This window comes from Sesamum indicum, linkage group LG9 (assembly GCF_026168435.1).
Source record: "Sesamum indicum cultivar Baizhima isolate 11 linkage group LG9, ASM2616843v1, whole genome shotgun sequence".
Lineage (NCBI taxonomy): Eukaryota > Viridiplantae > Streptophyta > Magnoliopsida > Lamiales > Pedaliaceae > Sesamum > Sesamum indicum.
The window spans coordinates 2,520,781-2,537,211 of NC_142665.1; the positions used below are offsets into that span (position 1 = coordinate 2,520,781).

At 35.3% G+C, this 16,431-nt stretch overlaps 4 protein-coding genes across 6 annotated transcripts; 3 read left to right on the forward strand and 1 right to left on the reverse strand.

Annotated features, from left to right (window-relative positions):
* Positions 1-188: 188 nt before the first annotated feature.
* PDIL5-1 (PDI-like 5-1) lies at positions 189-4,426 on the reverse strand. 3 transcript variants are annotated; one of them, XM_011091045.3, is made up of 5 exons: positions 4,042-4,402; positions 3,425-3,483; positions 3,138-3,313; positions 567-673; positions 189-472 (listed from the first exon to the last, which is right to left on the reverse strand). In XM_011091045.3, the coding sequence occupies exons 1-4, from the start codon at positions 4,180-4,182 to the stop codon at positions 579-581; spliced, it is 471 nt and encodes a 156-aa protein (XP_011089347.1). In that variant the 5' UTR covers positions 4,183-4,402; the 3' UTR covers positions 189-472; positions 567-578. The 3 variants fall into 3 exon arrangements, with proteins under 3 accessions (XP_011089347.1, XP_088740760.1, XP_020552346.1); XM_088884634.1 differs by having other exon boundaries at positions 189-673; positions 4,042-4,404; XM_020696687.2 differs by lacking the exons at positions 189-472; positions 567-673 and adding an exon at positions 681-2,782 and having other exon boundaries at positions 4,042-4,426.
* Positions 4,427-6,608: 2,182 nt separating this feature from the next.
* On the forward strand, positions 6,609-7,564 carry LOC148786816 (small ribosomal subunit protein eS27y). The gene is made up of 4 exons (XM_088885164.1): positions 6,609-6,744; positions 6,839-6,940; positions 7,072-7,100; positions 7,222-7,564. The coding sequence occupies exons 1-4, from the start codon at positions 6,742-6,744 to the stop codon at positions 7,346-7,348; spliced, it is 261 nt and encodes an 86-aa protein (XP_088741290.1). The 5' UTR covers positions 6,609-6,741; the 3' UTR covers positions 7,349-7,564.
* A 1,635-nt stretch (positions 7,565-9,199) lies between these two features.
* Positions 9,200-13,421, forward strand: LOC105170328 (exonuclease V, chloroplastic). The gene is made up of 7 exons (XM_011091046.3): positions 9,200-9,716; positions 9,951-10,055; positions 10,588-10,709; positions 11,642-11,791; positions 11,883-12,036; positions 12,429-12,505; positions 12,784-13,421. Exons 1-7 carry the CDS (start codon positions 9,375-9,377, stop codon positions 13,037-13,039), a joined length of 1,206 nt encoding a protein of 401 aa, XP_011089348.1. The 5' UTR covers positions 9,200-9,374; the 3' UTR covers positions 13,040-13,421.
* Positions 13,422-14,642: 1,221 nt separating this feature from the next.
* Positions 14,643-16,167, forward strand: AAK6 (P-loop containing nucleoside triphosphate hydrolases superfamily protein). Its single transcript, XM_011091047.3, has 3 exons — positions 14,643-14,945; positions 15,575-15,720; positions 15,832-16,167. The coding sequence occupies exons 1-3, from the start codon at positions 14,754-14,756 to the stop codon at positions 16,016-16,018; spliced, it is 525 nt and encodes a 174-aa protein (XP_011089349.1). The 5' UTR covers positions 14,643-14,753; the 3' UTR covers positions 16,019-16,167.
* The last annotated feature ends 264 nt before the right edge of the window (positions 16,168-16,431 follow it).

A 16,431-nucleotide genomic window follows, 5' to 3' on the forward strand; every position in this document is an offset into this window, starting at 1 on the left:
GTGCCCCTAGGCCCTGTTTACCAGGGTGACAAATAACCCCTCTGCACCGCAACTTATGACCTAGTGATCTCGACTCCTGCGTACATGAAGGAGTGCTTGGAAATTGATCAGCAAAAAACTTTTGAGGAGCAACGACTTGCAAAATGATCTCAACAGTATTAACGAAAATGTAAATGATCTCAACGGTATTAATGAAAATGTGTAGACCATCTTGAAGCTGGAGATAGAAAAATATTCCTGAATGAGAATTTCTCATGGTACAAAATTTTGCTCAAACGATTAGATCCAATGGAAGGTAGCAGAAGCAAAAGCTATTCTGTTTGTTGTATAAGTCTATTTCAACAATCTATCCTAGACAGCTAATGCACAGCATCAGAAGAGTATAGTCCCAGGGTGGGTAGTCGAGGACACACTGTAGCAGGCTAGCCATCTTAGCAGCCAAAGGTGAAGACCCGAGTATGAACTTCCAAAACTGCCACAAACAGTGTATGGGCAATTTGTAATATGGAGAGGAAGGGGGGAAACCAGCTTTCAATTAATAGAAGAAAATAGGAGGCCACGGTCACCTGAAAGGTTAGTTACAACTCGCCATCATGGTCAAGTTGTGCTTTTGCAGCTGCTTTTTCTGTTTCTTCCAGAACAAACGTTTTGAGTGATTCGACATCCCTAGCTCCTGCGACATTCAGTTTTGTCAGGGGAAGTTAGATCCAGTATATATATTACTTCTTTCACCACAATGCTCAGTATATATATTACTTCTTTCACCACAATGCTCATACTCAGTATCAATAACAAGTTCAAACGAGGACCCAGAATTTTCACTCACTAGGATTATTAATATGACTAATGGTGTCCGTGTTCTCAAAAGGAAAAAGGGGGCCACATGTGCGGATGTACTAGGTGTAAAGCTCAGCTGTAAACCGAAAACCTAATAATTGCATTATTTTCTCGTCCTTGCATTCAGTTGTGATACAAGAAGAGAGATTTTACAGAGTAAGGCCAGGTTCGGACCATCTCATATTTACTTCTGTTTTCTCAAGCACAGATACTCATCTTTTTGGATACATTTGTTTGAAACAAATTCAGGAACTTTTGGGAAAAAGAATGGGTACAATCTCGGAAGAGATAATTGTACTGTTGGCTTTCTCAGACTTCACAGGTCAAAATTCCAGGAAAGTACAAAAAGTGATCTATAATTGTTAAACCTAAGTTATATGTTTGCACTATGTCGAATAACAGGGGAACAGGTCCAGGCACTAATTTTCATCACTTTATTGTTTGTATAATGAAAATATGGAACTTTAAGGAACTCTCAAGGGATAAAATGGATGTGAAATAAATGAGAGAAAAATAAGCAATTTTAGACAGCTAAATTCAACTAGCATATTATTTAACACTAAACTGAATATATATGCAACAAACCAGTAATAGCCACCAAAGTGGTCACAGGGCAGGGGAAAACCCAAGTGGTTGTAATAAGTAGAAGTTAACTTTTACACCTAGCCCAAATCTCATTTCCATCTCAAGAGGCATGGCAGAATAAGTTGATACCTACCAATCTGTAGCTCATATTAAAGTTTACGGCTTTATAGTTTTTCCTGTTCTGATGAATTCCTTTCTGAGGCTCCATAAGCATACCTTTTTTGCAAGACGTCACTGTGTCAAAATTCCGATGATAGACTGAACTATGATCATCCATTTAATCTTGAACATAATCCACCGATTTTTTGTATAACTTTCTTTGGCTCTCTACTGAACAAAGAACATATTGAAACCAATACAAGGAACAATCATATAATACTAGGGCTATATTGGAATTCATTTATTCCAAATTTGATAATTCTTTTTTTGGATTAGTTAGGAGTTTCGATCAGATTTGGTCTTAGTCTTTCATTTCCCAATCAAACTACTAGAAAGGAATTGAAACCGTGATAACTTAAGGTATAATTGCAGAAAAGCACATTTAAGTCCACAAAATTAAGTTTTCGATATTAACAAATTTTATCAGTATACTGCAGCACTTAAAATTGTCATATAAAGGTAAGCCATGCCATAAGACCTTTTGATAGTTAAACTCTAAAGAATGAACATCAATAGAGTGTGAGAGCAACAATGTCTTTAGCAGGTCTTAACGACTAGATGCATACGAATATTCTTTGCGATGATTTAAAGAAAAACACAACACTGCATCAACTAACTCATAAGTAGCAACAAATCGCATATAAGCCAAAGTAAATGAAAACCAGCTTGCTTGAATAATACTCAAGAAAAGTTAAACCCAGCTTGATTTTTAATTCTGACCTTTCAAACTAAATTGACTGACCAGCTCTAACTCCAACTCAAGTACCAGTTACCATTTTAGATAAAAGGGGGAATTTGTGGAGCGGCTGGAGCCGAACAAACAGGATACTGATAATTTCTTAAATAAAGATACAATAAAACACGTGTTATTTCGAAAACACATGAGGTAATTAATGAAGCATTTTTTAACATAAAAATGACACAATCATGGGAGGAGAAGACAAACGATTGATAGCCGCGAAGAACCTATTCTTCTAGAAGTGATTGATTTATTGAAAACATAAAACATGTGCATGATTTGGATTCAACAAGATGACAATACAAGCAATTTGACTTTTCCCCTTCATGTAGTACCGTGACCCATGACGACGGATTTCATGCAAGTGTTTCCCATTAACTGCTGCGCTGCAGAAGGTTATTAACCCAGCAACATGTCCATATACTGGAGATTCCCAATTGATGAGACATCCGATGCTGCTCCCTTGACAATTACAAAATTTCTTGGTTCATCTTTAAAGGAAAAAATGTAGTACATTGTTTCTAAATCTTCTCTTTTTATTGCTTTCTGTATCTAACTGATACCAAAATCTTGTTTATTGATCACATAGTACTGGAAATTTGGAACACTAGGTCTGGTTTAGCACTGATATTCATGGGAATGAGCAGACCAAAGCACAAGGAACAACAATTTATTATGTAGGTTTTATCACATCATAAAAAATTGTGGATAAAAAGTAATGGGGCAAGCTAAATGTAGTTAAGATGGAACAAGAAAGAGAAGAGACAAAGCAATCAGTTCTCACAGAAGTACAGCTTAAAAAATAAAAACAAGTTACCTTGGTACTTTGTAACTTCTTCTCCATTATAGAATAGCTTGAATGTGGGATATGAATGGATATCTACTTTAGAACACACTGGTTTATTTGTTGCACAGTCAACTTCTCCAATCTCTACTTCATCCTCACCTTCCATCTCCTTCCCCAAATCCTCCCATAATGTCCCCAAATTTTTGCTGGAAACATATTGAATTGTTAGTAAGCAAACAATAACTTGTACTCGATCCAAGGTGAAACTCATTTATAACAAGAAAAAGACAGGCATAGGACCAACAATGGAAATTTACCAGTGCTTGCACCAAGGCACGCAGAACTTAACGAACCATGCTGTATCTTTCTCCTGCACCTAAATAAACCACACAAGGGGCTTGAAAATTTTGAACCACACTACACCTAGATAAATCTAACAGACTCAGTCCAACTCGTTTCACATTCATCAATCATTAACATTTTACAACAAGTTCCTCGCTCCGAATATTTGATGCCATTCATTATGCTTTCAGCATGTATAAAGATAGAAAAAGCTAGTCAAGGTGAGAGACATTAAAGGGAAAAAGAAAATTGATTTGGAAAAGAAACCAAAAATCAACTATAATAAAGCATCTGAGAGCAAAGATCATACTATTACATTAGAGATTAAACACGCATCCCAAACGCCTTGGGCTAATATTTTTGTCACGTAAGATAGCAAAAAAGAAGAATTCACAAATAAACAAACAAAAACACCACATTCAGCTAACATTTCATCATTAATTGATACAGAAAATCTGTGAGTTTATCACCTCAAGCAACCCATATTACAACTTGATCGAGAAAGCGTATCCAGAACCTTTAAATACGCGTGATCTATGACAGAATCCCAAAACGCGTATGTTTTCTTAACAGGGAACTCACAAACCCTTACCTTGTCACTAAAAGTTTCGGTCGTTAATGTTATCACTTCAGCATTCGCAGAGAGATTGCTTATCGAACTCAAGATAACAATGGAGGATATAAATAATAATAGAACCGAAACTGAGAGAGTGGGGAAACGGTTCCACATCATGACCGAAAGTTGCCCCGTATTGTTAATCCTCAGAATCGGGAGCTCCCGGGAAGAACAGTCGGGATTCAGAAGCTGGAGAAAAGAACCCTAAATTCTGGTTATGTCAAAAGCAAAAGAAAGTAGGGTAATGGGTCCTTTATTGTTTTTTTCCGCGAAGAATAATTTTCTCAACAAAGGTTATCGAAACATTGCACAAGTTGAACTTCTTCAGATGCCAATGAGATGTTAGGAAGATTTTAGTATATTTCAATTATACATTAGCGGTCATAGGTATTTGGAAATGGTGTCCAAATGGAACCTGCATTCTCAAATGTTATTGTTATACAATTGAATTCCACATATTCAATCAATTCAAAAGAGAAAAAAATCAAATAAATAAATTTGTCATAAAACTAATTTCATTCCATTAATAATCATTCATTTTCACTTATCAATAATGTGAATTAAACTAAATAAGGAACGACAATTTTATTATCTTTCAAAAATTTTACCTATACACAACATACTCGTATTATTTAAATATATTTTTTTTTCCATCCTTATTCAATTTCGACGCACCAATCACGCTCTTTAACACTAAATAAGATCCAAGTCCACAATGCGAACTTTGTTCACCCTTTCTCCATATTCTTATTTTTAGATGTTAACAATTTAGTAGCTCATTTGTAGGTTTATGTTAAGTATATAAAAGATATTAAGAATCATTTTGCAAGAAAACAAATGAACGTTTAAAATCAATATAGTTTGGACATAGATATATTGAAAATAATTTAAACAAAAACTACGGAGAAAAAAATTATATATTTTACTGAAGAGACTACTACAGAAAAAAAATTATATATTTACTACTGTAAATATAATCAAATAGAAAGAAAATCATCTTCTATTAATACAATATATGCAAATCAGCCTCAATATTCCCCCTCGAGTATTGCAACTGAGTAGGCATATGTTGCATCTTACATTTTGTAACATGCAATGGATAAAGTGATTATCAATTTCAATATGTTTTTTCGCTCATGAAACATGTGATTTGCTACAACTGTACTACAATGCAAGTCCACTTGAATGTCACAACACAACACCATTGGCTTAGAATGGGTAACTCTAAGAATTGCAAGAAAATGACTGCAATCATATGAGTTCACTAGTGGTTCTGACTATGAACTGATATATAGCTTAAGCATAAGACCACAATACTACATTTTCTTTTTTTCTTTTTTGTCTTTGTTTTTTTAAAGAACGAAATACCCAATGAGTTATTTTCGTGTAAGACAATTAGCTCAATTTAAATTACAATAAGCTTTTGAATCTTACACCGTTATCAACTCTTCAAAATAATCAATTGATCTATCAAATATTTGACAAACCAAACATCTGAGTCCATATGTCCTCGTCAAGAATTTTATGAGAGTCAAATCAAAATATAAAATGCAAGAGAGATGTTTGATGATATAATCATAACATAAATCAATTGTCCTACTTATAAGTGTTTATATAAATTTTTACTTATAAGAAAGTGTCAATGAAAATTACAGTTCAAATTTACAGGATGTATTTATAATTTTATCAAAAAATATAAAGTATTTACTAATTAGATAAACTCGATGTAAGGCTTATAAATAGGCCCAAATGAAGAAAGTCTTGCAACATAAATTGTGAGGTATCACTAGGCCCAAACATTTTCTGGTAGCATCAATTACACATAAATTATATTTTTCTTGTTTCAAAAAATTTAATTAATTTCAATTCTCATTGCCATCGTTGATAAGGACATGCCTCTAATTTTATATAATTTTTTTCTATATACTTACAGATTATCTATTAACATAAACTTTCATGTTGATAGAGAAAATCGAATCCATAACTATTTAACTAGTAGCGATCCGTTAAGTAAAGAAGTGTGGCTATTCTTATAAAATATGAAAATACCTATATATATAAAACAATAAAAATAATTAAGACAAAAGGATGATAATTTTTTTTCAATTCAAACAAATGCATATTTACATTTTTAAATTAGATGAAAATTAAAAAATAAGTATAAAAATAAAAATAAAAACAAAAACAAACAAGGCACATGTCTATGTTTGGTTATGTGTTTATTATCATTTTCTTGTTTTGAAAGGGAGATATGTGTTTTTATTTTTTTAGAAATCTTGTGAATTAGTTGATGTAATTGTATTTCTTGTGAAAATATTTTATTATTATTAAGTAAATAATTAAAAAAATTCTAATATATTATTTATTTTTAAATATAATTATCCTATGAAATACTAATTAATTAAAAATAAAAACAAAACAAAACCGTTTAACATTTTTGTTTGAAAGTTAAAAGGCGAAAGTTTACAAAAGTTAGAAGCAATAACTTTGTTATTAGACAAAATTAGGTGGTCGAGATTCAAACACCACGCGATATCCGACGGCGCACGCATCTCACTTGTGTATATAAAGTGTTGCCAAAACCCTAGATTGAGACTCTCTTCTCTCGCCACACTCCAGCCTTCTAGGGTTTCTCTCGCCTCTCCACCCGTTCACGCTATCTCTCTTCTGTTAAAGATGGTGAATTTATGATGCATTCTCAATAATTCTCGATTTTGTGTTTGATTTTCGATTTTGTTTTGGCGTTTATTTGACAACTGATGCTTGCCAATAGGTTCTGTCAAACGATTACGATTTGCTCAACCCACCGGCGGAGCTCGAGAAGAGGAAGCACAAGCTCAAGCGTCTTGTGCAATCTCCAAATTCATTCTTCATGGTACTCTTGTTCGTTTCTTCTTCCCCCCCCCCCCCCCCCATTGTATTAGTGCTTTTAATTCTTTCTGTTTTTTTTTTTTTTGTTGTTGCTGTTGTTGTTATATTGTATTTATTTGCTGTTTGTGATTGTAGGATGTCAAGTGTCAGGGTTGCTTTAACATGTAAGTTATATTTTTCTTGTGTCTTATGTAATTGAATTTTCTGATTTGAAGAAGTTGAATCAAGTGATGTATGAAAAAACAATATATATGTTTGCTTATCTGTGATTTGATGTGTGTGCAGAACCACCGTGTTTAGCCATTCGCAGACAGTGGTGGTGTGCGGCAACTGCCAGACAGTGTTGTGCCAACCCACTGGAGGGCGCGCCAGACTTACAGAAGGCTGCTCCTTCCGGAGAAAGGGTGACTGACGGACTTGATACTATATACTCCGTTTGCATTCTCGAGAAGGTTTAAATAGTTGTCAGGGTTGATTTGCTGAGTGAGAATGTGAGGTGGTCGGTTTTTTGGGTGAATGTTGTCTCTTTGGATTTCTAATCACTTTTAAGATAAGTTGGACTAGGAAATACTATTATGTCATGTTACCTAATTTTATTATTGAGCTTGAGAATGGATTTTCATTACAATTTTTTGTTAGCTTGTTCTTGAAGCATTGTTTGTTAGGTAAAATTCCGTTGTTCCTTATGATCTATTTTTTGAATTGTTCGATGTCTGTGCTTGAAATGTGTTTAAAATTGCACTGCTGTTGCATCTTTTTCCTATGCTGTATTCACATAACCAAGATCAACAAACCTTGGATGCTGCTGTGATCTTGCCAATCCCAAAGTTTGAAATGCATGTCTGAGACTTTGCCCTGTAGCTTGACTTGTGATTTTAATGCAACAGAAAAATATATTGTGTTATCATCCAAAATAGACGTACTGGAGTAGCTATCTTTGTCTAGTATTTGCAGATTTTCTCTCATTTATTCTTCAAATACAAAGGTTGATGGATAGATTTGTTTACCTTCACATTGGCTGGCCTTTTAGTGTAGGACACGCATGCCTCAGTTTAGTTTTTTTGCCTTGGACTTCTTAATTACACGGTACACCATGCTAATAAGGACGTCCCCAAGTTCTTATGTGAAAAATTCTGTTACATTCATTGAGGTGCTTAGAGGAGAAGTCTGTTACCCATATATACTCACAAATTGGTTGGTGTATTGAAGGATCATAGGTGGGATGCTGATATCTTAGTGAAACTATAGGTCTTCTTTTTTAGTTGAAACAATTTGAAGGATGTTGTTGATATAGAATATTCTGTTACTATATGATAGATTATTGGTTATTGTTTTTTTCTACAATAGTTTCTTCTGTTGTTGCCTCTCTATTATTGTTCTTTTTGTTCGAGTTAGTTAAATCCATTCCATGGTTTATAGCAGACTCAGGATCTCCTTTTGTGTTTTATTAAGGAGATCAACATATGTTTTTCATCCTGGAATATAGAGTTATTCTTGTGCTGTGATCAATGGTTTCTTGCATAGTGTTAGCAAAACTAGTGTTGCTAATTATGTGTTGATTATTGGTATAGGATTCAGTGTTTCGCTTCAAATGAGGAGCTCCTTTATTGCCCCTGGAGAAATACTGTCTCATTGCAAGAATTTTTTTTGGTCTGATTTCATTTGACAATAACATTGAATGATAAGATAAACTGAAGTGCTCTCTTATTGTGACCAAGTGCTGCGCACAACTGATGATTCCACATTACCTGTGTCGGTACAAATGCCGTCGCTCTAAAAATGCACCAAAATCCTAAAGAAGATCCCATTAATATGAAAACATAAAAGAAACTAATTTTGAATTACACCACCACCCACTCACCAAATTTTCCTCGTTCAATAGTAAATACTGTTTTGCGTGTTCAAAATCCTGAAAATTGTTTTTTTTCAAAAAGAAAATCTATTGTCCATCCATAATATAAGCTGCTTCCGTCCTCCTTACTCCATCAATCTCACCGTGATTTTATACGAGTCTTGCTTAGACCTAGGATTTATAATCTTTTTCCTAGCAATAATTTAATTTAATTTTACAATAGCTCTCACCCCTGTGCCTCTTTTGACATTTGAGCATCAAAACAGTAGATTTGACGATTATGTGCAATTCTATCAAATATTAATTTAATGAAATTATTTGCTACTCGAATGACTCCATTTACATAGTATTGATTTTTTCGTCGATTAGAAAAATATGGTAATAACTGTCTTAAAAACCTTATACTAAACTTACAAGATGTTACCAAAAACAATGCAATTGTTTCGCTATACGATAAGCATTTGGTGCAAGTACAAAATGGTCCCCACTGGACCCTCGCACATGGAATAACTTTCCTTCTCCATCGGGGGTGGTCGTTCTAACGGTCACTTCACCCGAATAAGCCGCGACCGCCGCTGCCCATATCATGACACACTCACCCACCGACACCTGTTCCGATGACAACACCTCCAAAATCCCCGTTGAGATCATCGCCGAAGAGGAGATGGCACTCATTGAAGCTGCCTTAGCCGCCGCCGTGCCTTCCGCTCTGTTTCCCCAGAATTCTAGGTCAATTCGCTCTATCACTCTCTTGTCCAAGCGTCGGCTATCTGCTTGTACGTTCACCGGGTCACCTGACATCGAGGACTCGGGTGGGGTTGTTGGCTCGAATAGCCCCCAGAAGAACAAGAAGACTAGAGTCCTCGAGTCTTTTCTGCATCGATTCCGGAGGGGAAGAGGTCTATCCGTCACGGACATAACAGCCACGGTACTATAACTTTTCCTTGATTTTATCGTTCCTTTGCCGCATTTATTACTTTAAACGTTGAAGTCGGATCATTATTGAGAGAACTGTGAACTGACAATTTTCCAACAAGGGGAAGTGATTTCCATTTTCTCGTTATTGGATTTGGTACGCGAAATACTTTTGAAGAAGTTTTGTTGTTTGCAAATATTTGCCCAATCCTGAAACTTGTGTCTTAGTTTTCTTGTTCTAATTTAGGAATGGTGTGAAAAGCAAATGGAATTTATTCTACTCGTCGGCAAACCCGGAAAGACGAAAGCTATGCAAGCAGGTAGTGCCCGCCATGCAGCACTTGAAGGAGAGGTATATCTCCAAACTCTTATTTTGAAAAATACGACCAATTTCTCATGGTTTTGGTTTTTTTTTCTTGGAAAATCCAGGAAATAGTAGTACACATTTTTCTAGTTTTCTCTTTTCTTTTTGTTTCTGGGAAAATGTTATGCATGACGGCATGCATTATATTGTGTACATGGCAGATCCCATATGAAGTCTGTTATTGTACTGAAACTGAGCTGATGTCTAATGTTTCGCGCAATTACTTAACATATACCCATGTCAATTTGTTCATGGTGTCATTTAGTGGAAAAGGATATTTAGGTGATTATTTTTGACTTGATATATTTGTAACTTGTTGCCTAATTGTTTGTTTCTTTACTTAATCTTCTTGTTGCTCCTCAATTGTAATTTTGGAATATTTTGATGCTTCTGTATTTGATCTTCTACTGCTGCATTCTCGACCTCTGTCTGATCAGGTAGAGTATGAATAGGATTGGACACAGCTTCGCCACTATGCTCTTTGGTAGTGTTTGTGACTTTTTCTTATGAATTTGGACAGGTGATCAAAAGGGTAAAGGTTCATGTTGAATCAGCTGAAGATATGTGGGCGCTTAAATTTATGAATTTTATTGTTGGTGCTAATCAACTATTATTTGATGGATTAACGCGCGAGTTACCTTTGTAAGTTTGTTGTCTTTGTTGATTTTCATATACAAATAAATGTATGTGATGTTATTTTACATCAGTGAAATGGTTGAATGTTGATGATTTGACACGTGATGGCCAGCTACTCATGCATTAGATAGAGTGCGGCACCTGGTGAGGTTAATTTTTCTTGAGAGTTACTACCTTCTACATCTAGAAATTAACGCTTCTAATCTATGAATGGTGTTTTTCTGGATGAATGAAATTTTATTTTGTGGGAATTTACTCCTAGAACTTAATGCTCCTAGTTGGAGAACAGTTTAGGAAAGGATGAGGGAATATGAAGATCTGTATACTGATTGCACAATGTTGTCATTTGAATCAAGTGCACCATGTTCGAGAATGCTAAGTGAATACTTCAGAGGAAGTCTGCAGAGAGGATAGTTTTTAATGATCAATATCCAAGTTGCTTGAGCTCATCTTTAGCAAAGATTCACTAGCTTTGCCAAGAAAACTCAAGACAAACTTCTCTCCTGTGTATACAGTTTTGTGCGATGGAATGAGAATTCTGACAAGAAAAAAACCTACTATGAATCTAACCTAGCTAAGTCATATTATGGATAGCATGTTATTGAACTTCTGCCATAGAGAATTTCTGCAACTAGTGCTCTGAGCTCAGCTTGTTCTGTCATTTGCAGTGTGTGTTGGTAATAATTTATAATTCCTTCTCTTTTCTTTTGATTTGGAATAATTCATTAATTCACTATGAACTCGACCAACATTATTTTGCGAATTTTTGCTACCTTTAGCTGAATTCCAATCATTATACTGTTAATCTTGTGTGGATTCGATGTGTTGTCCATAGAAACCACTATTGATGCTTCATGTTTACAGTATGCTGTGTGAATCAGGGGAATGTAAGTTGTTTACTCTGACTTATATTAGATTTTATCTTAACGTGCCTCCAGAGTAGGCTTTGTAGAAGGTGTATGGATGGTGGGAATAATAGATGAAATAAGGATGCCTGAGTCGGAGGCCAAAAGACTGCCAATATTGGTTGACACCAAAACCCGTGTGCGAGCTACACTTCCAAGTGAACCACAAAGGAGAAATGGAAGGTTTAAGATTACTCATTTCAATTGGTGACACAAGTTTTCTTTTTGCCTCCCTTCTCCCCTCTCTGAATTTAGTCAAAATCTTGTTTGGCAGGCTTCAATTAATGTGCTACAAGTACATGTGGGACAGTTTAGTTGCCGAAAAATTTCCATCACTTAAGTTTTTTGATTTCTTCTCATTGAACCCCAATCACATTTTATCCGAAGAAATTAGAGAAAGTACATCAACATCAGGTTTTCCTTCAGAGGTAAACAATTTCTATCTGATCTGTCTTTTAATATTTTTTTTGCATGGAGATGTTCTATAGATGAATTGGTTAAGCTACTCAACACCATTTGTAATATGCTCATTACTCTGAAGAATCAACTGGGTAGAGATCCATTTGAAACCAGCTGTTATCTCATTCATCGATCGAAAGAAATCTCAATCTGATGCTGAGAATAATGCTAAAATACCTGCCAGACAGTGTTAAACTAAAACAAAAATTATCTTACACGAAGCACGATGCTAATTTGCGGATCACTTATGCAAGTGAAATCTTATTTGTGGGAAAACTAGAAAGAAGAATGTTATTAAGAAAATTTTTGAATACTGCTGTTGATGCTTGCTTTAATTTAATATTTGTTTGGTCTAATGCAGACTCTCAATGATGTGGTGAGGTACTATGGAAATAGTTGTCGCCTGCTGCCTCAGGCTCATGACCAGCTATTGTTGAGGTGAGCTTGGACTCAACCTCAAAGTAGGTTTGGGGTCTTGGACATCCTGCATGTTTCTAGACTTGGTTGGATCTTATCCCAACGGATATTTTTGGTCTGCCAGTTTCCCCAAAAGAAATAAAACAAGTATGGGATGGCAATAGAACTCTCATCCGTTGTCATGTTAAGTGGCACGATCCTTTCCTGTTTCTTCATGCATGTTTTTGCAGTCTGTATTTTATCCCAACATCTCACTTTCCTAATCCATAATAGATGAATTTGGTTTGTGTGGTGGGCAGATATGAGTTACAGGAGGATCAATCGTTACTAGGCGAAGACGCGTTTGCTTATGAGCCCAAATGGGTTAAGGATCAAGTTAAATCTTGTCTTGAGTTTTGGCTGGGGGAGAGAGAAGCCAGCTACCCTCCAATGGACGAACGCTGGAAATGCAGATCTTGTAAGTTTGCCTCCACATGTCCTGCAAACTCTGACCCCAATGGTTCATCAAGCAAAACAAAGAACGAGGACATTCTTTCTGCTGAGACGCCTTCATAAATGAACCGCCAATTCTTAGTATTCAGTGTTCCCCTGCAGAGAAGCAATCAGTTTTGTTGCAGCTTCTTTGCGGTTCTGGCTGAGGCTGCTGCAAATTTAGCTCTGCCCATCTTCATTCATTATTTATTCACTTGTTATTGTTAAATTGTTGTTGTAAATAACCATGGAATACTATTCATGTACCTCCCGGTGTGTGGGTTGTTATAGTTCATTTGTTGTTGTACAATGTTAGAAAACAGATGATCTATCAATCTGCAACGATAAACGTTTAAGGTTGTATAGCTTCTAACAGCTGCAGGCTGGTGCTGCAAGAACCGAGCACTTATTTCTGTAGTATTTTGAAGCATTGTTAATAATCCCAGTTTCATAATTTATGATGAAATGTGATGTCCAAAGAAGAATTTAAGGAGAAATTTGAATATAAGTTATTTTATAATGTCTATTCAGAAAAAAACAATACGCATATGCAGACTTCCACAAACTTGACAGATTTCTGTAACGGTATCCGGGCTTGAGAAATTACTGTTGTATGTGAAATATCGGGTTAAAAGCAAAATACCTCCCGTGTTAGAGATAAAGAGTAAATTACCCTATGTGATAAATTAAAAAACAAATTATCCCCCGTGATTTGAAAAATTTAAAATACTGTCTTTCTGCACAAAATTAAATGTTGGTGTGAAGGGAAAGATGAAAATACCCCTTCTTATATATGAAAATACTGACTGCTGAGTCAAAATTAGGGTTTTTATTATTGAACTTGTTTCTGGAGAGAGAGAAAGAGAGGCGACTGACCACGAACCCTAGAAGCAAAATCCACTCAAAATATTTGAAAATGCACCGTTAAAACTACTGAATATTGTAGTGATGTGATTTGTAAGTATTCTAGTAACTTTTTTTTTGTTTTTTTTTCATTTTTTAGTTTATTGATTTTTTATTTGTTTATTTGTTTTCTAGAAAAAATAAGGACGTAGCTAAAGTACTTTTTCAGATCGAGGAGAAAAACTTGTATGTAAAAAGGTAAAATGTTTAACCCTTTATTCTTTGAGTTTTATTTTTTTTGATTTTATTCTGACTTTTCTGTTCTGTTTTTTTCTTTTTTTATAATGTTGGATTCATTAAGTAAGAAATGGTTATCTATTATCAGTTTCTATATAAATTTTAAACATAAAGCTTAAGATATGTTAATATAGGACTTATTTGTTGAGATGACTTAATTCTGAGGGTATAGTGCTTGTGAGTGTCGAAAACACCTAACAAACCGTCATTTTGTTCCAAAGGTTACATAATTGATTCTCAGAAAGAAGTGATTAAGCGTTGAATTCACAGTTTTATAATTGATTGTGTAAATGCATATTTTAATTAAATTTCACAACTAACATCATTTTAAAATAATGAAGAAATTTAAAAATGATCAAATGTGAATAATGGACAATTAGATTGAAAATAGTTTATGTGGGATTAGAAGTAAAAAATATAGTTTTAATAAAATTCAATTGTAAAAGTAATTATTAGAAAATTAATCAGATAGTATAAAAAATTAAATTTGCGCCTTTGATTGTTCAATCTCATGGTCGGGGAAATATAAATTCGTCTAAAGTCGCATCTCAGTAACAGAAACACGCAAACAGTTGGAAGGCCAAAAGCCCAAATTCATCAAACGTTCACTTGTTCGGAGCCCTAATCACCCGCTCTCAGTAGTCGGCAGCGTGTGGAGATGGCGCAGAAGAGAGAGAAGCCTAACATACTGATTACCGGAACGCCGGGAACCGGTAAAACGACGACGGCTTCAGCTCTGGCGGAGGCGACCAGTCTTCGGCATATCAACGTTGGTGATTTGGTGAAGGAGAAGAACCTCCATGATGGCTGGGACGAGGAGTTCGACTGTTACGTCATCAACGAAGACCTTGTAAGTTGTCTTACTTGTACATGTCAATATAATGGAACTGGGAGGGGAGTGAAACGATGATTTTTGGGCAAAATCGTAGGCAAGGCTTTTGTTTAATTTGAGAAATAAGGGTGCGGGAGAGATTTTCTTTCTTGATTATGTTATCTGCAATGATAATGAATGCATTGCCAGTGGAATATAGTTGTCGCAGTGGTTGGTTGAAGCTTTGCAAACAATGCAAAGTATAGATGTTTGAATAATTCTGTCGTTAGGGTTGCGTTTTACGGCATGGAAATGAGCCTTGTTCTTGGAAGCGAAAAATATATGTACTGACCAATTAATAGCTGAAGGCACATTTTTCTATTCTTAAGTTGGAGGGCTGTATTCAGAGCATAAGCCTGTGTGTACTGTGCTTCAAACGTGTAAATCTATGAACAGTGGAGGTGTTTTGGAGAATCTCAATCTGGTTGAATATAAATATGCATTGAGAAATACGCTCTGGTGGTAAAATAGCTTAGTCTTGGTTAACAACCTATCTTCAATCTTTTAAGTACTCGGGACACTTCAGAAGTGGGAATAGAGCAAAGAGTATTACATGAACCACAAGTTTTGGGCATAGTTTCTATCATTATGTGGCTTGATTCTGTCAGGTGTGTGATGAGCTTGAGGATTTGATGGAGGAAGGTGGAAACATTGTGGATCACCATGGTTGTGACTTCTTTCCTGAACGTTGGTTTGATCGTATCGTGGTTCTTCAAACTGACAACTCAGTGTTGTATGATCGACTAACTAAGAGGTAATATGCTTCCCGCTTTATCTGATTGATTTTTCCTGTTGTTTCATTTCTGATTTTTTTAACTTGTAGTTGTGTGCTGATAACATTACTTGGTCTGCTCCCATGTGGCAGGGGTTATACAGGGAAAAAGCTCTCAAACAATATTGAATGTGAAATATTTCAGGTTTTATTGGAGGAGGCCAAAGACAGTTATCGAGAAGATATTGTCGTGGCACTAAGAAGTGACTGCATTGATGATATACATAGAAACGTCTCTACTTTAACTGATTGGGTTAGAAGTTGGAGCTCCTTATCTTGATTTCACATCTTTGTTTAAAAGGAACACGATGATGTCCCACAGAGAAGAGCAAAGTTTATATTATGGTTATCTTATTTGATGGGCTACAGTTTTTGGCTTTTAAGAGAGTGGAAAATTTTCATTACTTAATCCATCCTTCATTTTTATCATCTCAACTGCTCAGTTTAAATATGAAACAGCAATCCTTCTCGCTAGCGACAACTGACATACTTATCTGCTCATAACAAAATCAGGATTGACAAGGGATTGTTGTACGTTATATGTAGGCGTCCAGATGAATAACGTTTTAAAAGATTGTTATATATTTCTCGTTCAAGTATAACATGTTTTCTTTCTCTATTGTCAACAGGAAACTCTGGGTTTGCGATTCATTTTTTTCGAGGAATACATTCTTCTGCTGTTTTGAATTCAAG